Below are 25,253 nucleotides of genomic sequence, written 5' to 3'. Positions count from 1 at the left end.
AAATTTTCCCTACGTGAATTAAATAATCATTCTGACTTATAACACTTGACTATTTACTAATTCTACAAATAGTTGTTTATATATTTGAAGCAAAGGTTGACAATTTAAAAATTCTCCCCTCTGATTTATTTGCTTTAAAAAGTTGTAACTGGCTCTTTCCCCCACATCTCCTCACATTATAAATAAATAAATAAATAATCCACAAAGTAAATCCATTTTCAAGACAGAAATTAAACTTGAATTTTTAGTGTAGTATGATTATAGGTGAATAAATACCTATATTTACTCTGAAACTCTTGATGATGAATTTTGCCTTCTTGCTTTTGAATCATTCCCAATTACTTTATTGGCTATTAAGTGGTTGTATTTTGGCCTAAATTATTTTTATCTCAGCTAAAACAGATACAGAAAGCTAAGGTCTCCAATAATTTTTTTTTTTTGTTATTGTTGTTGAATGTTCTATAATATCTGCTCTACTAAGTATACTGTCTTCAAAAAATACTTACCAATAAATTTAGACTCAATACCTATAAAATTTAACACATGATAAAGCCTAGCTAATGCCTGCTTGCACTGTTATAGAGTTAGGGGGTTATCTATTCCATGTCTAAAGGAAAGTCAAGAATAACAATAATAATTTCATTATAAATACTTTCTTTCACTTTTTAGGGTCCAGGTAAAAAAATGTTAACCATGGTTGTCAATAACAGAAATCTCATTCTATAATCACCAGATAGAGGTATTTATGTCAAGGGGGATGTGGGGGGACAAGGAGGTGGACTTACCTTCCAGAAGGTCTCTGGCCAGACCAGGTTCTGCCCCTGTGGACCGAACAAAGTCTGATAGGACTGCGTCCATATCAAGAGTCATATGATCATGTAGAAGTGCTGCCCAGCACTCAGCCGAGGTGGGGTTTGGAAGCAGGCTAGAAACCATCCATCTGCAGGTAGGAAGGGAAAAGCCTCTTACCATGTGTTATAGACTGAATTGTGTCCTCTCAAAAAATTTATTGAAATTCTAACCTTGGTACCTGTAAATATGACCCTGTTTGGAAATAGTTTGTTATAATCATCAGGTCATACAAGAGCAAGGGGAGTCCTATACCTAATCACTTCTGAGTTATAAAAAAGAGCAGGACAGACACAGAGACAGACACAAGAAGACAAATGCCAAAAAACACCAAAGAATATCAGGGATTGATGGCATAAATCGGAAACTAGGGCAGAGGCTCACAGAAGGAAAGAGCATGCCCAAGACTCTAATTTGAACTTCTACCCACTAAGACTGTGAGAAAGTAAGTTTCTTTTATGTAAAGCAAACCACTTATGGTATTTCTTTTATGGTAACCTTAGGAGACCAAGGTACCACGTGATGGAGATGGAATTGTGAATGAATGATGGTATATGCAGTGACCCAACAGAAGGAAGGAACCACTTTTCCCTGTTATATTTCCACACTGGTTTGGGACTACTGTCTTATTTTTCATGCAAGACATTAAATAATAAAAGTCAAACTAAAATATTATCCTTTTATATATAGCACAGGTCATCACCAACTCCAGTGGTTTGACCTTACATTTTGTTAATTCAAATATCAATTGAACTGAAAAAAATGTAGATTAATTAAAAAACAAACAAACAAACAAAAACCCAACACATGAGTATACCAAAAAAAAAAAAAAACCAACTCACTGCCATTGTGTCAATTTGATTCATAGTGACCCCTCCTTGGGTTTCCAAGTCTGTATCTCTGTAGAAGTAGATTGACTAATCTTCCTTCCAAGGAATGGCTGGTAGGTTTGAACCACCAGCATTCTGGTTAGTAGTCAAATGCCTTAGGCACTATGGCACCAAGTATACCAAGTATACTTGAGTATACCAAGACAGTTTAATTTGGAATCACAAGATTTATAAACTTTTTTCAAGTTACCCTGGAGTCAAAATACTGTAACACATCCACAATGTACTGGAGTCTCCTGATATACCCCAATTATACCTTATTAGTTAGCCATCCTGTCTCCTCAGCCCTCTTACCCCTCACTTGGCACTTAGGAAAAACTCCAGGTTAACTGGCTTCATAGTTGATTTAATATGAAACTTGCTGAAGATGACCACTAAACTCCCTGTAATCTCTCTATAGGAATTGTCATATTCAAAGCAATAATCAAACAAAATCATAAGACAATCATATTTCCTAGGCAGAAAATACCTGTCAGAAGGATGTAACGGACATCTGGCAGCTTGATCACAAGCTGATTATTCTCCCCAACCCCTGGATTTCTGGGGGAAATGATCACATCTGTCCATGAGAATGACTCATACTGATGAAATAAATAGTGTTGGAGACCTTGGAGAACACTCAGTCATGGTTGGCAAAAATGCAAATGAATTCTTGTGTTTGTAGTAGTGATAAGGGATCAGTAAACTATAGCCCATCAGCCAAATCTGGCCTATCACCTTTTTTTTTTTTTTTTTGTAAATAAAGTTTTATTGGAACACAGCCACACCTATTCATCTATGGATTATCTGTGGCTGCTTTTGTGCTTGGATGAGTTGATTAGTTGCAAAAGAGACTATTGGGTCTACAGGGATGAAAATATTTACCATTTGGCTCTTTAGAGAAAACATTGCTGACCTTAGATGATGAATGTAATAGTTGAGGCTGTGTGTCAACTTGCTGGAGCACAATTCTGAGTAGTTTAAGTGGTTGTGATGTGGTTATTTCCATGATGAGATTGGAGGTACATGGTTTGAGCAGCCAATCCACTGAAAGGGAGTTTTCTTAGGGGTGTGGTCTGCTTCCAATATGCATATGGACATCCTGGGAAAAAAGGGTCTCTTCTGTGGATCTGGATCCTGTTGTGCTGCCTACAGCTATCTGTAAGTGAGCAATCCACCATTCAGCCTGGTGATCTTGGATTCATCGTCTGGTATGCTGCCTGCCAACCTTGAGCTCATCAGCCCCTGCAGCTGCGTGAGTTGGGAAAAGTTCCAATTTGACGTTTGGTCCAGGAACTTGGGACTTGCCTGTATGTGAGCCATTTTCCTAAGATAAATCTTTCTCTCTCTCTCAGATTTACTGGTTTTGCTTCTTTAGAGAACCCAGCCTAACACAATGAAAATCCATATACTATCAAGCATGTAATATCAAAAACCCTTCACTAACAAGTCAATTCTGACTTACATTGACCTTATAAGACAAAGTAGAACTGCTCTCCAAGGTGGTAATCATTATGAAAGCAGACTGCCCTATCTTTCTCTTGCAGCACAGCTGGTAGGTTAGAACCGCTGATCTTTCACTTGCCACCAGGGCTCCTTCAGCAAGTAGGTAACAAAATAAATAAATAAAATTCAAAGAAGTCTGAAAAAGATCCAGTGGAAACATGTTTCCCTGCTCACTGGCTGATGAGAAAGGCAGGTCCTTTTCTTTGATTTTTCATCTCTTTATTTGAAAGCAAACATGATTGAGCACATAAAAAGTTGAGTTCTTAAATTAGAAAACTTCGGAGAGTTAGAAAGAGTTGTTTTAAAAAAACCCACTACCACCAAGTTGATTCTGAGATGAGTTTTCAAGGCAGCAAATCTTTGTGATAGTAAATTGCTTCATCTTCCTTCTGCAGAGTGGCTGGTGGGTTTGAAGCACCAGCCTTCTGGTTAGCAATCAAATGGCTTAGGCATTGTGCCACCAGAGCTTCTTCCTCTCTTTATTGGACAACAGTATTTAGAAATCAAGATCTGGGCTCTGGCTATGCTCATTGTTACTGGGGTGTCACTGCTTCTAGGTCCTATCAGTAGACAGAAAGTGTAGTTATATTTCCCTTTTACCCTCACAGAGTCAGACATACTGAGAGAGATCTTTTAAACTGATTAATTAAAGTAATAATTGAGTTTGGACTGTAAAAATTCAGAGCTTCCTACATGTGGTATATCCATAAAGCCCTGTGACTATCTTGCAGTGCAGCCTGAGAAACCAGTACAAATACTGCTGTCTTCAAACAGGGCTTTCCATTTCAAAGTGGTTTAGAGGAGTAGCTAGAAGCATCTTCCAATGATACTGCTAAAATTCAGAATATTTTTAAAGAGATATTCTGGAACAGTTTTCAGAATGTATGGCATGTTATTTTGGCGTACTTTGTTTAAAAATGAGCATTTTTGAAGGAAGATTTGAATATGTGGTGCCTCAGAGCTGAAATAGGAGGTGTAAGGCAGATATTGAGAGTTCAAAGGGCTGTCTTGGCAAAGCCATGTTTGTACCAGTAGCAGGACCACTGACATATGATTTCAATTGCTACATGTGGCCAATCATAATACAGTCCCCCTCCCCAAAGGTGCTGTCTTGGCCCAGTTTGAGGCACTGGTCAGTTTGCCTTTGTAAGTACCTGATTATGCAAACACTCCAGCCACTCTCCTTATTGGGCTCTTATGCTTGGGGACCATTATACATCCATACTAATTGCTTCTGGCCAGGTACCAAACACCTAGGGATAGCTCCTATACCCTGGAGCCTGCACCATAGAGATCCCCAGAAATCCAGTAAATCCACCCTTTTTGCCATATATAAACTGTTTACTATAATTTCAGTGTGCTGTTACATTGTCTCCACTGTAACCCTCAGTGTGGCCCTACATGACAGCCTTCTCTTATTTGGGACTGTAAGTATTGCATCTGCCTTTCATTTATCCATGTGTCTTGTATCCTGCCATCAAAAGAACCCATACCTTTTCCTTTTTTTCTAAATTTTATTTTGTTGTTGTTGTTGAGAATATGCACAACAAAACAAACACCAATTCAACAGTTTCTACACATACAATTTGGTGACACTGATTACATTCATTGAGCTGTGTAACTATTTTCATGCTCCTTTTCTGCATTGTTTCTCCATCATTAACATAAACTCACTGTCCCCTAAAGTTATTATCTTTCAAGTTGCTGTTGTCAATTTGATGCCATATAGATCATTCTTAAAAGAGCAAGGCAGACTTCTTCTTTTTTTTTCTTTTTTACCAGTTAACTAAACAACTGCTTGGTTTTAAGATGACTTCAAGGGAATTTTTAAAGTTTAAAGATTACCTCAGGCAATAGTTTCAGGGATTTACCTACCCTTCGTGGCTTCAGAAAGTATACAGTCCATGAAAATTTGAAATCCTACTCTGCATTTCCCCCTTTTTGATCAGAATTATTCTGTGGAATCTTTGATCAAAATGCAAAGAATCCATATCTTATATATTAGGATGTCTATGATTTAAAAAGGCAGAAAGAAGAGATGTTGGTGAGTACATGGAGAAATTGAAACCCTCATCCATTGCCGAGAGGAATACAATATGGTATAGTAGCTGTAGAAAACAACATTTTGGAGGTTCCTCAAAAAGCTAAACATAGAATTACCATATGATTCAACATTTAAAATTTTAAGTATATATTCAAAAGAACTGAAAGCAGGAATATAAACAGATACTTGTGCACCTGTGTTTACTGCATCACTATTCACCACAGCCAAAAAAGTGGAAACAGCCTAACTGTCCATCAGTGGATAGATAAGTGGATAAACAAAATGTGGTATATACATAAAAGAGAAATAAAGTCTAGATACATGTTATGATATGAATAAACATTAAAAGCATTATGCTGAATGAAACAAATCAGTACCAAAAGGTCAAATATTGTATCAGCCTACTTATATGAAATATCTAGAATAAATAAGTATCTAGAGATCCTACCAGGGGTGGGAGGAAGGGAGGGAGAAAGAAGGATTCAGTGCTTAGGGATACTGAAATTCTGTTAAGGGTGATGTTCTAATTTGAAAATGGATAAGGATGATGGTTGAACAACATGATGAACATGATTAATATCACTGAACTGTACATGTGAAGACTGTTTAAATGCCTAATGTTTTGTTATATATACATTTGCTACAACGAAAACCCTATATCTCATATATTAGACATCTTGTTGTTGTTGTTATGTGCCATCGAGTTGGGTCCAACTCATAGCGACCCCTCCTTGGGTTTCCGAGGTAGTATCACTATGGAAGTAGATTGCCCCATCTTCCTTCTGGGGAGTGGCTGGTGGGTTTGAACCGCCAGCCTTCTGGTTAGCAGTCAAGCGCCTTAGGCACTATGCTACCAGAGTTCCTTATTAGACATCTAGTATCCTACAATTATGAAACACACTGTGGACGGGGTAACCTAAGAGGTTTCTGGAAGGGGCAAGGACCATTCAAAGAGACTGGCTGTAGAGTCAGCAGGAATTTTGAGAATGGCTACCCAGTGGAGGCAGCACCAACATCAGAGGAATGGAGGAAGGTAGTCTCCACCAAAGACCCTATGGAAGCACTCAGGATATATAACCAGCACCAGGTACTCACCACAACCCAAGGTATGGGTACAGGATGAGGCTGCTCCTGAAGACAAGGCCTTCCCTGCCTCAATCTCACCTCTCTCCCCCAAGTCCAGGAAAAGCCAAGAATAAGGCAACATGCCAACATGTGGGGAGGGCAGATCCAACCAAAGTAATAGTGAGGATCCCCACAACAGGCTTCCAAACCCAGGTGGTGGTGGGAAGAGGTGAGAAGTTTTCTGTTGAGAGTGAACCTGGAATTTTGGTCATGGGCTTCACCAAACTGAATACTCTACTACTCGCGAGTGGTGGGAATAGATGAGGTTTCCTGGGGATCATTCCATGTTTGGAGGCCAGTGCTGGGAAAGAGTGGAGTTAATTTCTGCTTGCATTGTTCTGAGTCCAGTTTTGTTTAAGAAACCAGCTCACTAGTAAAAATGGCACTGTGGGGTGAGTGTGAGTCTTTACCATGCTATGACTTTATCATGATGACTGCCCTCAATTCCTTCTTTTGTGGTAATACTTTAGATAGGCTATGTCCAGTGGGGTAAGTTCTGGGATGGTTGCTTGTCCTTTGAAGCCTGGCACTGACCTAATTTGAATCCTAGCTCTACACTGCTTAGTGGGACATGATGGTTGACCTCTATAAGCCTGCCTTCACTTCTATAGGAATAGAGGAAATGAGTTTCCCTAATATGCAAGATTGAGGTCCTTGGGAAGTGCAAAAAGTTAACGTACTCAGCTGCAGAAAGAAAGGTTAAGAGGCTTGAGATTACCAAGTGGCATCTATCTCCAGAGAAAGGCCTGGCAGTCTATTTCTGAAAAATCAGCCACTGAAAACCCTGTAGAACACATTTCTACTCTGACACACATGGAGTCAGAACTGACTCCACAGCAGCTGTTTTCGTTTATTTTTCCCTTTTTCTTTCTTTAATATGCAAGATTCCATGGGCTGAGGGATGTCAAAGGGGCTCTATAATATCAGGATACTGAGTAAAAATGACATTCTTACACTAGCCTCCTAAACCAAAAACCCAGTGACCCTACAGGACAGAGTAGAGGTGTCCCATATGGTTTCCAAGGCTGTAATTTTTATGAGAGCAGACTGCCACACCTTTCTCCCATGAAGTGCCTTGTGGTTTCAAACTGCCAAACATTTGTTTAGAAGCTGAGTGCTTTAACCACTGCATCGCCAGGGCTCCCATTTGCCTCCTAGAAGTTTGTAATTTTCTGTTGCTATGGCTAGAAAATACGAAAATTATTTGACCTGATGTGTGGGGTACCAATTAAGAAATGGCCTTCTTCCTCCTTTCCATGTGCCACAGCCTCAGTTAGGAGAGCATCTTTGGTCGTCACTTCCACCTGGGGGACAAATCAGAGAAACAAAGCATGTTACTTTCCTGCTCTCAGATAGTGCTGAAGGCTTTGTTGCTTCTCCCCATGACCTGCATAAACCTACTGCCTTCTGAAGTGAACAAGCACCTCCTACCTACTGGCCATGACCTCCCATAATCCAGGGACTCCTTGCAAGGGGAGGTCACCTCAATTTATTCATGTTAGCAGGTACTACTATTCCATAAACATCACTTTCACAGTACAGGGTTGTTGTAACCATACTGGTAAACATCACATATATGCATTTGATCTCAGCCATCTTTACACTTACATCACACCACCAGGACAGGAACTCAATGAATTCTCATCAGTGTTGTAGAAAAAAGATTTATGTTGAAATCTCCTCTCCTGTACCTGTTCTTGATGTAGGAAGAGATTTAAGAAAAAGCTCTGAAGAAAGCCATAGTGATCTATTTCCAAAAAAATCAGCCACTGAAAACTGTGTGGAGCCCAATCTGTCTTACAATGACTTATTAGTCCATACTCAAGTATAAACATTTGTGTGCAAGAAGCTACCTTTGATGAATTGTTTCTTATACCTTGGGCCACCCCTTCAAGCCCTCATAGTCATGTGTCATAATGCTATGCCTTTAAGTGACCTGCCTCAAACACCACATATGAGAAAAGGTTATTGGCTGCCCTGACCCTCCTCCAGCCTGCATGTAGGACTTTCAACCACCTGTTCGTGGACCAAAATGTCCACTTGTCCTACATCTGTGTGAGACTTAACATGCAATGTCCTGGCTTAGTTCCACTTCTCGCTCCTGAGCATCTTGGCCCCTGGAGAAGGCCACATCTCAAGTTCTTGTGCACTGCTCAGGGACAGCTGTTTTATCACAGTCAATGAGCTATAGGACTGGAAGTGCCTTGTGGAGAGGAATGTGGGCCCTGGGTCATGATGGCTGCACCACTTAACATATGTGTGATGTGGGCATGCCATTTAAACTCTCTGTGCCTCAGTTTTTTCATCTGCAGAATTAGAATAATGACATCCTCACCTCCTCATTACTGGGAAGTTGTAAGGATTTAGTGTACAAAAGACTCTGGCAATAGTGCACACTCAGTAAATGGTAATCACTGTTGAACCAGGAATCGATCTACACATGGATATGCAACCATCCTCTCTGCCCAGGTCCACATGGTGGAGCAGGATGTTGCAATGCAGCAAACCTGTATTCTTACTGCTGACCATGTTCTGCTACATTCCACAGAAGGAAAGTAGGACTTGCTAACTGATTATAGTGGAGCACAGGAAGGCCAACCACCTGTCACACAGTGATCCAAGCACATTGGTGCTCAGTATAGATGCACCCTCTGCACCTCTTCTCTGCACTCCTCTCCTGGTCATGACCTAACCATGAATCAAGGGCAGATGACATGGAGGCCTGGAAATGCCCAGTGGGAGATAATAGTCAGCCCTGGAATGGTGGTCTTCTCCTGCACCCTCTGTGCTCACCACCAAATGGTTCTAGGCAGTGGGTTATACTACTTTAGAGCTTCAGTTCCTTCTTTCAATGCTAGGCTTGAACAGGTGACCAAAGGTCCCTTTCTGTGTCACATCCTGTGGTTTGCATGTCAATAAAGAAAAAGGAGCAGAGTTTTATATGGTTACGTGAAAACTGATGAAAAAATAGAACACAAATTCTTTCTTCCCTTTAACTCCTACACGTTCAGAACCTGTGGGAGAGGGAGGTCTGTGGAGCAGATAGGTTCATAACTGAGAGGCAGCAATGTCCACTTGAGGGTTGATGGGTCTGACAAAGAGGTCCTGTGAAGGAACAGCCATCTAGCAGAGTAGCCTGGCTCTACCTCCTCTTAGCCACATGTGCAGAGATGAGGTGGGCTATACCTCAGCCCCATCAACAGCCACTAGGACAATGGTAACCAGCCTTTCCTTCATGTTTGAGTCTAAGAATTGGAAAAATCAATACATTTACTGAAATCCAGACACCTGGCAAGGTACTTCCCTAAAAACTGATTTGTTCAATATCCTACCTTATCCATGAACAGGCATTGTTCTTAATCTTTATGTGTGAGTAAGCTAAGGCTCTGAGCAGGAAAGTAGCTTTCCTAAGAGGTTTGGGGCAGCTGAGCTTTCCCTAGGGCTTAATACCCAGCTCTTAGAACTGTTCATAAGGAGCTCTGGTGGTACAGTAATTAAAGCACTTGGCTGCTAACCAAAAGGTTGGTAGTTTGAATCCATCAGCCACTCCATGGGAGAAAGATGAAGAACTCTGCATCTGTAAGGATTTACTGCCTTGGAAACTCCACAGGGCAGTTCTACTGTGTCCTATAGGGTTGCTATGACTTGGAATTGCCTTGATGGCCATGAGTTTAGATCTGTTCTTGGACCTTTATTTTCCCTTCAGCAGGTCGCCAAGGCCATCCTTGACCCCTTGGCTGGACACATCTCCTCATTGTGGAAATCCATAGAGGGGTCAGCATGGCCATAAGTGGAGGAGCACATGGGTCCTCTCTATGCCATCTCTCCATCTGTACTGGTCCCTGGCTCCTGCCCTCCCAATCCCAAGGATTGTGAGTCCCTGAGGTTACAATCCTTGGGAGAGTTTCTTGCACACCTCATTAAACTTTCTAGGCTCTCTCTCTCACACTGGAATGTTCCTTGTGAAGTGTGGCTATGCCAAGACAGGTGTGTCTCCTTTTCTATATACCAGCCTATGTTGCAGTTCCGCAAGACTCTCTCTCCTCCCCAGACTTGCATGGGGCTCATGGCCCCAGCCTCAGTGCCATATTACTCCTGGCACAGGCTCTCTTGCATGTTTCCATGTACCTGTACAGCTGCTCATGGACCTGACTGTGTTTGGCAGTAGCAGACAGTAATGTGGCTTGGAATCACAGACTATTAGTACTAGAAAGAATTTTTGACTTAATACCATGGTCAAGCCACCTGCCTCATTGATCACTCATGGAACTAGCATTTATTGAACTCCCATCCTGTGTGAGCCATTGCAGTGGCTGCTGTGAGGTTTTTACAAAAAACTATGAGCTCCTTAACCCTCCAGGAGTGTCCCAGTTAGTAAAAGGAGACACAGACACAAATGGGTTTGGTCCTCAGAGATGCTGGAATTTGGATATAGGATCTTTTTTTCAGTAATTCCTATTTCAGTGAAGCTTAAATAAAACACAATAGTACTATGTGTGTTAGCAGGTGTTATATAACTAGAGACTGGAAGGTGGCAAGATGGGGCAGTGAAGACGAAGATGAGGAGCCCATACAGTTGCCAACAATGGGGGAGAGGCTGGTGGTCTGGCCACTGAGACAGAGAGAGAGAGAGAGAGAGAGAGAGAGAGAGAGAGAGAGAGAGAGGTATACCATAGATGGATAAGGGCCTGAAGGTCACTCCTGATTCAAGGGCAGCCAACAGGGATAATCAACAAGTATGTAACAGTGATCCCTGCACCAAGCCAACCCTCCTGCTGAGGGTCAGCCCCCTGCAGTTTACCATAATCTCCATTTCACCATCTAGGCTACATTCCCTGGCACAAAGTAGGGTTGGCACTAGGGTGATGCAGGTGAGGCACTCTCCTCTGGGGCAAAATTTAAAAGATGCAAAAAACCCAGCAATCAAGATAAAAAAAATACTTTAGTAATGTTGTTGTTAGGAGCTCTGGTGGTGTATCCAAATGGATGCTAACCAAAAGGTCAGCAGTTCGAACCCATCAGCCACTCCTCAGAAGAAAGAAGAGAGAGTCTGCTTTCAAAAAGATTTATAGCCTTGGAATTTCATGGGCCAGTTCTACCCTGTCATAAGGCCATTATGAGTTGGAATTGGCAGACGGAGAGTGTGTGTGCATGTCTTGTTAAATGCTGTCGAATTGGTTTTGATTCATAGAACCCTATGTACAACAGAATGATATGCTGCCCACTCCTGAGACATCCTATCTTTGAGCCCATTGTTGCAGCCATTACATCAATTCATCTTGTTGAGAGTCTTCTTTTTTATACTGACCCTCTGCTTTACCAAGCCTGATGTCCTTTTCCAGGTACTGGTTCCTCCTGATAACATGTCCAAAGTACATAAAATGAAGTCTCACCTTCCTCACTTCTAAGGGACATTCTAGCTGTATTTCTTCCAAGACAGACCTGTTTATTATTCTGTCCATGGTATATTCAACATTCTTTGTCCACACCATAATTCAAATGCATCAATTCTTCATTCTTCCTTACTGTTCAGCTTTCACATGCATATGAGGCAATTGAAAATACCATGACTTGGGTCAGGTGCACTTTAGTCCTAAAAGTGACATCTTTGTTTTAACACTTTAAATAGGTTTTTGCAGCAGATTTACCCAGTGCAATACATCTTTGATTTCTTGACTGCTGTTTCCACAGGCACTGATTATGGATCTAAGTTAAATGAAATCCTTGACAACTTTAATCTTTTCTCCATTTATCATGATATTGCTTACTGGTCTAGTTGTGAGGATTCTTGTTTTCTTTATGTTCAGGTGGAACTATTACTGAAGGCTGTAATAAGATAAGATCTTTAATCTTTATCAGTAAGTACTTCAAATGTTCTTCACTTTTCAGCAAGCAAGGCTGTGTCTTACTACAATCCCAACGCTGTGCTCTTCTTCATATAGTCCCGCTTCTTGGTTCATTTGCTCAGCATACAGATTGTAAGTATGGTGAAAAGACACAACCCTGACACACACCTCTTCTGATTTTAAACAATCCAGTTCCCCAAGTTCTGTTTGAACAACTGCCTCTTTGTCTATGGACAGGTTCCATATGGACAGAGTTAAGTGTTCTGGAATTCCCATTCTTCACTATGTTATCCATAAATTCTTATCATCCACACAGTCAAATGCCTTTGTGTAGTCAAAAATATAGGTTAACATCTACCTGGTATTCTCTGCTTTGGACCAAGATCCATCTGTCATCAACAATGAAATATTTTCTTCCATATCCTCTTCCTAATCCAGCTTGAATTTCTATTGATGTAATGCTGCAATAATTTTTAAATTATTTTCAGCAAAAATTTACTTGCATGTGATATTAATGATACTGTTTGATAATTTCCACATTCTCTTGGATAACCTTTCTTTGGAATGGAAAAAACATGTGATCTCTTTTAGACAGCTTGCCAGGTAACTTTCTTCCAAATTTCTTGGCACAGATGTGAGTGCTTCCAGTGTTGCATCCACTGTTCAAACATCTCACCTGGTATCCTGTCAAATCCTGGACTCTTGTTTTTTGCCAATGCCTTCAGTGCAGCTTGGACTTCTTCCTTTAAGACCATAAGCTCTTGATCATATGCTATCTCCAAAATAGCTGAATGTCAACCGGTTCTTTTTGGTACAGTGACTCTGTGTCTTCCCTTTATCTTCTTTGGATGGTTCCTGTTTTGGTCAGTATTTTGTCCACACAATTCTTCAATACTAAGTATTGAACTTTTCCTTCATTTTGTTCAGCTTGAGAAATGCTGAGCATGTCCTTCCCTTTTGGTTTTCTAACTCCAGTTCTTTGCATATTTCATTATAATACGGTCTTTTTGAGCCATCCTTTGAAATCTTCTTTTCAGCTCTTTTATGTCACCATTTCTTCCATTCACTTTAGTTCTCTGTGTTCAAGAGCAAGTTTCACACTATCTTTTGAACATCTTTTTTTTTTAACTTTTTATTGTGATTTGGATGAAAGTTTACACAGCAGATTTATTTTAGACTCAACAGTTCATACCTATTTTTTTGTGACACTGATTACAATCTCCACAATTTAACAGCTCTCTTCCCACTTCCTCCCTGTGGTTGCCCTTTCCCTGTGTCCTTCTGGCCTATGAATTCCTGCCTTCTAGCTTTCTCCTTGTACAAATGCTTCCCTTCTGAGCTCCCATGGTTGATTGTTCTAAGGAGTGCATCTCCCTGGTGTAGTTCTTCAGCTAGAAGACTGGCCTATTGTTTGGCTAAAAGTTAGCTGTGGGAATGAGTCCAATTCCAGGCCTGAAGGGTGATTAGGGGTCACAGTCTCAGTGGTTTAACCAGTCTCCATCCAACCAATAATCTTGCTCTTTTTTATGTTTTATAAATTTTGTTCCATATTTTTCTCCCACTCTATCCAGGACCTCCAATTTGATCCCTTGTCAAGTGACTGGCAGTGGTAGTCAGGCACAATCTAGTTCCTTCTGGTCTCAGAGTTGTACAGGGTGAGGTTCTCATGGTCCATTAGTCCTTTGGACTAATTATTCCCATGTGTCTTTGATTTTCTTCACTCTTCTTTGCTCCAGACAAGGAGAGACCAATAGTTGCATCTTAGATGGTTGCTCACAAGCTTTTAAGATCCCAATCGCTACTCATCATAGTAGGATGTTGAATAACATTTTTTTGTGTGTGTGTACTATGTTGTGCCAATTGAGCTTCTTGTCCCCTGTGACCATGGTCCTGAACCTGAAGGCCCAGTAACTCACTCCGTTAAGATACTTAGTTGTGGTTAAGAAGTTGTACTAGCTTTGCCCCCTGTTAGCTTTATACTACATATGGACATTTTTATCACATATACAAATAGTACAAATACTCATGCAGAAATATAATCTGCTCAACCTATATAGGGAGCTCTGGTGGCAGAATGACTAAGGCATTTGACTGCTAACCAGAAGACTAGAGGTTCAAACCCACCAGCCACTCCTCAGAAGGAAGACTGGCCAATGTACTTCCACAGAGATATTGCCTTGGAAACCCAAAGAGGGGTCACTATGAGTTGGGATCGACTTGACAGCATGTGGTTTATATTCCTGTTAACTTACCTGTGCCTGATCTTCTTGCCCACATACCTATTATCCACTATGTACATTAGTTTTTGCTACTACTAATAATGCAGTATTGTGTATGTACTAGTATTTATCTTTATTGTCAGTACCTCCTGTGCACCTCTCCATGTCTTCCTTTTCCTTACTGGTACTGTGCTAGTCACATGCTTTTTATTATATTGCCTTTCTCTTTAGCCAAATCCATACCTGTCTCTTAACTAGTGAGCAATTTTCCCTTCCCTCACCTCCATCCCTGGTAACAAACAAAGATACTTTCCCACCCAATGTAAACCTTTCTTTGATTTTTATAATAATGGACTCCTACAATATTTGTCTGTTTGTGATTAACTTATTTCATTCAGCATAACGTCCTCTAAATTCATCCATGACACAAAGTGATTCACTGATTTTTCATTATTCTTTAATGTTACATATCATTCCATTGTTTGTAACCATAGTTTTGTTATCCATTCATCTGTTGATGGGCACTTAGGTTATTTCCATCTTTTTGCTACTGTAAATAGTGCTGCAATGAACATAGGTATGCATTTATCTACCGGTGTCTCATATCTCACCTCTTTAGGATATATTCCTAGTAAAGGAATTGCTAGATCAAATGGTATTTGTATTTCCAACTTTTTAAGGAAGCGTAATACTGTTTTTCACAGTGGTTGTACCATTTTAAAGTCTTACCAGCAGTATGAGTGTGCCAATCTCTCCACACCCTTGCCAGCATTTGTTATTTTCTGTCTTGTTGAACTTTGCTATTATTGCTGTAGTGAGATGATATCTCATTGTTATTTTGATTTGCATTTCTCTATTGGCTAATGAGCTCTGGTGGCATAGTGTCTAAGGCATTTGACTGCTAACCAGAAAGTTGGCAGTTCAAACTCACTAGCCACTCCATGGAGAGGAAGACTGGGAAATCTACTTCCATAAAGATTTACCACCTCAGAAACCCAACGGGGTCACTATGAGTCAGAATCAACTTGATAGCAGTTGTGTTTGGTCTGGTATTGGCTAATGATTGCAAGCAATTCTTCATTCATTTATTGGCTGCCTGAATATATTCTTTGGTAAAGTGTCTGTTCATGTCCTTTGCCTGTTTTGAATTGGATTGCCTTTTTGATACTGAGGTATTGAAGTTTTCTAGAAATTTTAGAGATTAGTCCCTTGTCAGATATATTGTCACCCAATATTTTTTTTTTCCCCAATCTGTAGGTTCTCTGTTTACTCTTTTGGAGAAGTCTTTAGATGTATATATGAATTTAACTTTTAGAACATCCCACTCATCTAGCTTATCTTTGGTTATATTTGATAGTGTATTTATGCCATAAATTAAGGCCTCTAAGTTTGCCCCTATTTTATCTTTGATGAACTTTACAGTTTTGGGTTTTATATTTAGATCCATCTAGAGTTTGTCTTTGTGTATGATGTGAGGTATAGGAGCTCTGGTAGCATAGTGGCTAAAGCACTTGACTGCTAACCAGAAGGCTGGCAGTTCAAACCCACCAGCCACTCCTCAGAAGGAAGGTTGGACAATTCTACTTCCATAGTGATACTGCCTTGGAAACTCAAGGAGGGGTTGCTATGAGTTGGGGCCAATTCGACGGCACATAACAACAACAACATGATGTGAGGTATGGATCTTGTTTCATTTTTTTGCAAATGGATAGCCGGTTTTGCCAACACTTTTGTTAAAGAGATTATCTCTTCCTCATTTAATCGGTTTGGCTCTTTGTCAAAGATCTGCTGTCCATAGGTGGATGGATGTATTCTGAATTCTCAATTCTTGAACATCTATTTTGTTTTCTTTCTTTCCTGCCTTTTTAAATGATCTTTTGCTTTCTTCATGTATGATGTCCTTTGTGGTAGTTAGGGTTGTGCATCAACTTGACTGGACCTGCTTGAGTGTCTGGACATCTGGGTATAGTTTATTCCCCATGGTGAGCTTGGCAATCAATTCCATGGTGATATCTACTGGAGCAGCTTTAGGGATGTGGTAGGATTCCAGTATATAAGAAGCAACTCTGAGGAAGGTCTCTAGCTTTTTGGCATGCTTGAACCCTGCATGTAGCTGAGTCATTGTTCAGCAGCTTGCCATGCCTTGCTGATCTTGGGACTTTTTCTGGATTTGAATTAGTGGCCTGCAATGTTGTCTGATAATATCAGGACTGTGCCATTTTATTTATCGACCTTGGGTTTGTCAGCCTCAGCCTCAGCAGCCAGAATATGCCTGAGTGAAGAAAAGCCTCTAGCTTAAGTGGGCTGGGAGCAGGAGGCAGAGCTGAAGTTCAAGGTTGAGGGGCTTTCACCCAGCCCCTAGAGCCTGGCACTTTGAACTCAGACTTCTAGCCTTCAAACTTGTAAGAGACTAAATCCCTGTTTGTTTGAGCCACCTCATTTGTGATATATTCCGGTCAGAGGAGCACTAGGTAACCAAAACAGAATATGGTACCAAGAGAGTGGGGTGCTGCTCTGACAGACACCGAAAATGTGGAAATAGGAGTGGAGCATGTCCTTGACCTGAGACACTGGCAGAAAGACCCCAGCATGCAGCATGAGAGACAGCAGTAGCAGAGCCAAGAGAAGAGCACAAGATAGCAACAGCCTTACCACTCCACAGAAAGTTGGATGCCATTGGGTAGACAGCTTCCTGGTGGAGTGGGTTGCCTTTGGGCATTAATTGATAGAAGAGACCAGCATGAGATGGAGTAGCAGGTTGGCCAGCCCACGGAGCAAGAAAGCTAAGTGTCCTTTAGGCAAGAAGATTCCTGGTGGAGTAGGTTGCTGTCAGGCATTACTTGGCAGAAGCAGAGAGAACAAAGGAACTAGGAGCAGAGCTGTCTCAGCTCCAAGGATAGGACCATGGCCTTTGGTGGTAGAACCACCACAGCCTCCTAGATTTTAAAGAGTCACACCTTCACCAACTTGGCTCTGGAGTGTGGGGGTACTCTTTCATGTGGGCCAGTGGCATAGAGCCATAGCCGCTGCCCCAAAGTGAATGGGCAGGGCTGCCATACCCAAGAGGTAGAGGAAAGGGGCCTGCCAGGCCAAGGGGGTGAGGTCCCCACTCAGATGAACTAGGGGACTGGATACCCAGTGAAGAAGATCTGTACAGATGCCACTCAATGAAGATCTGTTCAGGTGCCAAGTAGACACGGGGAAGAATTGTGGTAGTTACGGTTGTGCATCAAGTTGGCTAGGCCTGGTTGGGTGTCTGGGCAGTTATTCTCCATGGTGGGATTGGCAAGCAATTCCATAGTGGGATCTACTGGAGCAGCTGAGTAGCTGCTTTGTTGTTGTTGTTGTTATTTGCCATTGAGTCGGCCCCGACTCCTAGCGACCCCTCCTTGGGTTTCCGAGGCAGTTATCACTACGGAAGTAGGAATGCCCAACCTTCCTTCCGAGGAGTGGCTGTGGGTTTGAACCGCCAGCCTCCTGGTTAGCAGTCAAGTGCCTTAGGCACTGTGCTGCTTTAGGAATGTGCTTTGCTTCCAGTATAGAGGAAACAGCTTTGAGGAATGTCTCTAGCTTTTTGGCATGCTTGAACACTAAATGTAGCCAAGTCGTTGTTCAGCAGCCTGCCATGCTCTGCTGATCTTAGGACCTTTTATGGACCTGAATTAGTGGTCTGTCATGTTGTCTGGTAACATCAGGACTGTGCTTTTTTACTTGTTGACCTTGGCTTGTCAGCTTCAGCAGCCAGGAGCTGCTTGAGTGAAGAAAAGTGAAGAAAAGCCTCCAGTTCAGTGGGCTGGGAACAGGAGGCAGAGCTGAAATCCAAGGTTGGGGGATTCCCCTAGAGCCTGACACTTTGAATTCAGACTTCTAGCCTCAAAAATTGTAAGCGAATAAATCCCCGTTTGTTTGAGCCATTCCATTTGTGGTATATGTCTGTTAGAGTAGCACAAGGTAACCAACACATCCTTGATGTCAACCCACAACTCATTTGGTCTTCAGCCAGTTAGTGTTCAATGCATTAAATCTGTTCTTGAAATGGTCTCTAAATTCAAGTGGGATATACTCAAGGTTGTACTTTGCTTCTTGTAAGATTGTTTTAATATTCTTCAGCATCAACTTGAATTTGCATATAAGCAATTGATGGTCTGTTCCGCAGTCTTCCTCTGGCCTTGTTCTGACTGATGATGTTGAGCTTCTCCATTGTCTCTTTCCACAGATGTAGATGATTTGATTGCTGTCTTTTCCATCCAGTAAGACCCAGATGTATAGTCACAGTTTATGTTGTAGAAAAAGGAATTTGCAATGAATAAGTCATCGGTCATGCAAAATTCAATCATGAAATCTCTGATTTCATTTTTATCACCAAGGACATATTTTACAATAACTGATCCTTCTTCTTTTTTTCTAGCTTTCACATTCCAATCACAAGTAACTACATATGCATCTTAGTTATATGTTTGATCAACTTCAGATTACAGAAGTTGTTAAAAACTTCATTTTCTTCATCTTGGCATTAAATATCGATGCATACATTTCAAATATCATCATTAATGGGTCTTGTAGGTGTATAGATATTATCCTATCATTTTGTACTTCAGGGTAGATCTTCAAATGTTCTTGTTGACGATGAATAAAACACCATTTCTCTTCAATTTGTCATTCCTAGCATATTAGACCATATCATTGGCTGATTCAAAATGGCTAATGCCAGTCTATTTCAAGTCACTAGAGCTCTGGTAGCATAGTGCCTAAGGCACTCGATTGCTAACCAGAAATCTGGTGGTTCTAACCCACCAGCCACTCCTCGGAAGGAATGGTGGGCAATCTACCATAGTGATACTGCCTCAGAAACCCAAGGAGAGGTCACTGTGAGTCAGGGCTCATTTGAGGGCACATAACAACAAATGCCTAGAACATCAATCTTCAATCATTCCATTTCATTTTTGATGACTTCCAATTCTCTTTGATTCATACTTTAGACATTACAAGTTTCAATTATTAATTGATGTTTGCAACTCTTTCTTCTCATATTGAGTCATGCTGGGAGTTTGTCATACTAGGGTGGCTCGTGTGTTCCTGTGACGCTGAAAGTTATGCCACTAGTATTTCAAATACCATCATGGTCAACTATGGTGGGCAAGTTTCAATAGAACTTCCAGACTAAGACAGACAAGGCTATTTACTACAAAATAAGTAATAATAAAATTGGCCAGTGAAAGCCTTTGGATAGCAGTAGAACATTGATATAGTGCTTGAAAATGAGCCCCTCAGTTTGGAAGGCATACTAAATATGAATAGGGAACAGATGCCTTCTCAATGTAAGTTGACCTTCCTGGCATGGATGGAGTAAATTTTCAGGACTTTCATTTGCTGATGTGGCATGACTCAAAACGAGAAAAAACAGCGGCAAAGTTTTAGTACTACATCTAAAAAAACCAAAAGTACTATAGAAACCCTCCATAAAGAATAAAATTTCAGGCTTTAAATAAAGACAGGCACTGTGTCGGTAATTATTCCTTTGCCTTAGGCTCCAATACGGCTGACCCAGGCCTGGAAGCCATTTAGGATGCATTGACTGGTGTTTGGAAGATGGCTCACTGGACATAGCTTCTGTCAGGTGGACCTTACTCTGCCCATATTACCGATGAAGACTGATGCTCAGAGAGGTCCAGCTTCAGACAACTGTCCAGCAAGTGGTGGGGTGAGAACCTGACCAACAAAGATTAAAAAAACCAAGTGAAACAGATATAGATGATAATCCTGGGACTTTAAGCATCAAATGAAAGGATAAAGAATTGGATTAAACACTGATTGGAAAAAGAAACAGAATTAAAACAGTGATAGAGGTGTAGAGAGATGGAGTGGGAACCCGACACAGAGTGGTCATAATGAGACACAGAAGGAAATATACATGGGTGAGGAATAGCCAAATTCAAAGAATCCCTTGTAAGACAGAGCCACAGTGTAAACAAATCCAGAGTGAGCTGAATACTAGCTATATCTAAGAGAGTGAAGTGCAGAGAAGCGGTTGAGAATTCTAGTGGCATTGGCAACTTTACAGTGAGGAGGGAGCCACAAAAGGGGATGAAATCACTCATCAGTAGTGAGCCCTAGTCATTTGGGTTGATGGCCCACATGGAAGGGAAGGTCTGTGAGGTGGTAGTTGGAGATTCTGGACTCTGGGTAGCCCCCTTCGTCTTCTTTTATTTTTAAATTTTTATTGTAATTTTGGTGAAAGTTTAAAGAGCAAATTCATTTTCCACGCAGCAGTTCATAATCATTTTGTCTCACGACATTGACTGCGGTTCCACACCATGTAACAGCTCTCTTCCCACCTCCTCCCCATAGTTACCTCTTCCCTGTGCTGTTCTTCCCCCATGTACTCCCACCCCCTGAGCTGTCTTCCTGTGCAAACACTGCCCTTCTGTTTTCCCATGATTGATCACTCCAAGTAGTGTATCTACCTGATGCAAATGTTCACCTCATATGCCTGTCTACTGTTTGGCTGGAAGCCACAGGAGTGAGTTCAATTCCACAACTGAAGGGTAGCTGGGGGCCACAGTCTCAAGGGTCTCACCAGGCTTTATCAGACCAGCAAACCTGGCCTTTTTTTTTTTTTTTATGATTTTGAGTTTTGTTCCACATTGCCACATTGTTCTCCCACTCTATGCAGGATCTCCTGCACAGATCCCCCTGAGTGGTAGACAGTGATAGCCAGGCACCATTTCATTCTTTTGGTCTCATAGTCATATAATCGGCAGCCCCACTCTTGATTTAGTTAGACCACCAATAAAAAACCAAACTTACTGCCGCTGAGTCGGATCTGACACATAGCGACCCCTCCTTGGGTTTCTGAGGCAGTATCAGTACGGAAATAGATTGCCTGACCTTCCTTCTGATTAGTTAGACCAGGAACCAGGTAATAGGCTGTACTCACCCAGAAGTGTACCAGGCCAATACCAGTGAATGGCAATAAGAGAAGTTCCTTCTCCCACTTTATCCACCACACCTTCCCTGTGACCAGGGTTGAGGCACCCAAACACTCACAAACTGGTGGCTAGGGATGTTCACCAGGCCATCCCCCACTCAACTAGTTCCCCAAGACTGCCTTCCCCAAACCAGTGACCACCCACTGCACCACACTCTTAATGGACTGAGGCACATGACTGTGGATGGCTCTCTGCATGCCCAGCATTCATGTGATTGACAGAAATTGCTCCTATGGATCACATGTCCTGTGCCCACAGTATCCAATTTTGGAGGTGTTTGCACATGTGGATGGCCTGCTAGACTACTACTACCTCCATGGGCATATACTCCCATGGACTGTGCATGCTATTGTGCATGCTGCCACCACTTTCCCAGTAACCAAAGGTATACAGTCACATGCCAGGTGACAGCTGCCTGCCACCACTGCAGCTAGTGGTGTAAGTTTCAGAGGATAAAGCATCATGTACCTGCTACCTTAGAAGTGCAGGCTACTGTTACCATACCATCCTTTATTTTTTCTTCTCTTTTCCCATCTCTTCTTCATTTATATTTGTTTATTTTTTAATCTTTCTCTTTTTCCTTTATATTTACCCATTTTTCATCTCTCTTCATTTTAATTTTTTTCCCTTTTTCTTCTCTGTCTCATCTGATGAGGGGCAGACATTATTTCCCCAATAGTCAGTCACACCTGTAACATCTACCAGCTACTGACCCATCCAATGGCTGAGTGCTACAATTTGCTTTTGCACCAGTGGATCAAGAGAAAACAGTAGACAATAGTTGCTTGCTTCACACATGGCTGTTCTTCACTACTAGCAAACAGAGATTTGAGCCCACACTCCCAGCACTTACTCCACCTACCTGAAGACAGGTATAGAGTGCCTCAGTGCTGCCAAACTAGTGACCAAAGTAACACACATTCCTCATTTGCTCAGATATATAAAAATAAAGCAAAGGAAAAATCAAGGTGAAACAAACCAACACATAACAGAAAAAATTAAATACAACAACTCTAGAATGTCCCAGAGACAACAAACAATTTCAAATCAAACAAACAGGACAAGATGGTAAAAGGAAGCAACCAAACTAGAGAACTAGGAAATCTCCCTGATAAAGAATAGGTAATGGAACTACCTGATAAATAATTGAAAAGATTTATATACATGGCCTTCCAAGAGATCAAGGAAACCACAAACAAAATCAAAGAAAACTCAAACAATACCATAGACAAATTCAGAAAAACAATACAAGAACAAAGTGACAAAACAGATAGACAATTAAAAACCATACAAAACCAGCAATTAGAAATCCAGATTAACACTGAAATTTCAGAAAACTCACTGGATGGATAATAGAACTGAATCAATATAAGAATGGATCAGTGAATTAGAATACAAATCCCTTGACACCAATTTGTATGGGAAAACATCAGAAAACAATGAAGGAAATGAAGAAAGATTAAGAATTATATGGGACACTTGTTGTTGTTGTTGTTGTTATGTGCCGTCGAGTCGGCCCGACTCATAGCAACCCCTCCTTGGGTTTCCGAGGCAGTATCACTACGGAAGTAGGATTGCCCAACCTTCCTTCCGAGGAGTGGCTGGTGGGTTTGAACCTCCAGCCTTCTGGTTGGCAGTCAAGTGCTTTTAGCCACTATGCTATGGGACACTATCAAGAGGAAATTAAAAAATGGTTGCAGCAGTACATTGACGGGGAACTTCCAGAAATTCAAGCTCAATTCAAAAGAGGAACAAGGGATATCATTTTGATGTCAGATGGATCTTGTTGTTGTTTGTTATGTGCCATCAAGTCAGACCCGACTCATAGTGACCCCTCCTTGTGTTTCTGAGGCAGTATCATTATGGAAGTAGATTGCCCAATCTTCCTTCCAAGGAGTGACTGGTGGGTTTGAACCGCCAGCCTTCTGGTTAGCAGTCAAATGCCTTAGGCACTACGTTACCAGAGCTCCTTAGACGGATCTTAGCTGAAAGCAAAGAATACCTGAAAAATGTTTACTTGTCTTTTAGTGACTATGCATAAGCATTTGACTGTGTGGATCATAACAAATTATGAATAATGCTGAGAAGAATGGGAATTCGAGAACACTTAATTGTGCTTATCAGGAACCTGTACATAGACCAGGAAGCTGTCATTTGAACAGAACAAGGGGATACTGCATGGTTTATAATTAGGAAGGGAGTGTGCCAGGGCTGTATCCTTTCACCATACTCATTGAATACATATGTTGAGCAAATAATCTGAGAAGCTGCACTATATGAAGAAGAATGTGGCATCAGGATTAGAGAAAGACTCATTAACAACCTGTGATATGCAGATGACACAACCTTGCTTGCTGAAAGTGAAGATGACCTGAAGCACTGACTGGTGAAGATTAAAGGCTACAGTCTGCAGTATGGATTACACTTCAACATAAAGAAAATAAAAACCCTCACAACTGGACCAATAAGTAGATTCATGACAAACAAAGGAAACATTGAAGTTATCAAAGACTTCATATTACCTGGCTCCAAATCAACACCAAATGAAGTAGCAGTCAAGAAATCAGACGATATATTACACTGGGCAAATCTGTTGCAAAAGAGCTGAGAGCTGAAGAGCAAAGATATCTCTTTGAAGACTTAGGTGCACCTAACCCTAGCTGTGGTATTTTCAATAGTCTCATATGCATGGGAAAGCTGGACAAGGAATAAGGAAGACTGAAGAAGAGTTGATGCTTTTGAGTTGTGGTGTTGGCAAAGAACAGTGAAAGTGCCACAGACTGCCAGAAGAATGAACAAATCTGTCCTGGAAAAAGTGCAGCCAGAACACTCTTTGGAAGCGAGAATGGCTGGACTTTGTCTCATTTACTTTGATCATGTTCTCAGAAGGGCTCACTCCCTGAAGAAGGATATCATGCTTGGTAAAGTGGAGAGTCAGTGAAAAAGAGGAAGGCCCTCAATTGGTTTGGCTGACACAATGGCTACAACGATGGGTTCAGGTACAGCAAGGATTGTGAGCTGGCACAGCACTGGGCAGTGTTTCCGTCTGTTGTACAGCTGGTTGCTATGAGTCAGAGCCAATTCAATGGCACCTAACAACAATATCAAGAGGAAAACATTAAGGGTGATTGCAATTCCAGAACAGAAGGACACAAAATAAACAAACAAACATAGTGAACTATTGAGTATTTGCTAGCTGAAAACTTTCCTAATATTATGAAAGATGAAAGATATTCATTGAAGAAGTTCAACAAATCCCATATAGGATAGACCTTAAAATTAAATCACCACAACTTATAATAATCAAACTTTCCAAAAACCAAAGGCAAAGAAAGAATCTTGAGAGCAGTTCAGGAAAAATGAAATGCTACCTACAAAGGGGAACCAGTAAGACTAAAGCTCTGATTTCTTGGCAGAAACCATATAGGCAAAAGGACAATGGGAAGATATATATAAAACCCTAAAACAACCAAAAAACAAACAACAACAAAAAAAACCTGTCAACCAAGAATTATATACTTTCTAAAACTGTCCCTAAAATATCATGGTGGAATTAAAACATTTCCAGATAAACAGAAATTAAGGGAATTTGTGAAAACCAGACTAGCCTTACAAGAAATGACAAAAGGAATTCTTTGGACAAAGAATCAACAATATCAGACAACAATTTGAGATTAAAACATGGCAAATCACCTAGAAAACCAATCCAGAAAGGGAATTATCACCAAAACAAAACTTATAAGCCTGAAAATAGGGAAAGAGTGGTGTCAATCTATAGACGAAAACTACAAATCAAAAAGAGGGAA

The 25,253-nt window shown here is 41.1% G+C and overlaps 1 protein-coding gene across 1 annotated transcript in view; it reads right to left on the bottom strand.

Annotated features, from left to right (window-relative positions):
• Positions 1 to 936, bottom strand: part of OTUD7A (OTU deubiquitinase 7A) — a 368,297-nt gene extending 367,361 nt beyond the window's left edge. The window contains exon 1 of the mRNA XM_042782189.1: positions 786 to 936. Coding sequence (XP_042638123.1) covers positions 786 to 936 — 151 coding nt within the window. The remainder of the gene's footprint in view (positions 1 to 785) is intronic.
• Between the last annotated feature and the right edge of the window lie 24,317 nt (positions 937 to 25,253).

The sequence above is a fragment of the Orycteropus afer genome, unplaced genomic scaffold (genome assembly GCF_000298275.1).
Source record: "Orycteropus afer afer isolate SDZICR_OR568_19922 unplaced genomic scaffold, OryAfe1.0 scaffold00256, whole genome shotgun sequence".
Lineage (NCBI taxonomy): Eukaryota > Metazoa > Chordata > Mammalia > Tubulidentata > Orycteropodidae > Orycteropus > Orycteropus afer.
Note: the sequence above shows the minus strand (reverse complement) of the source record. Positions and strands in the feature narration are given on the sequence as shown.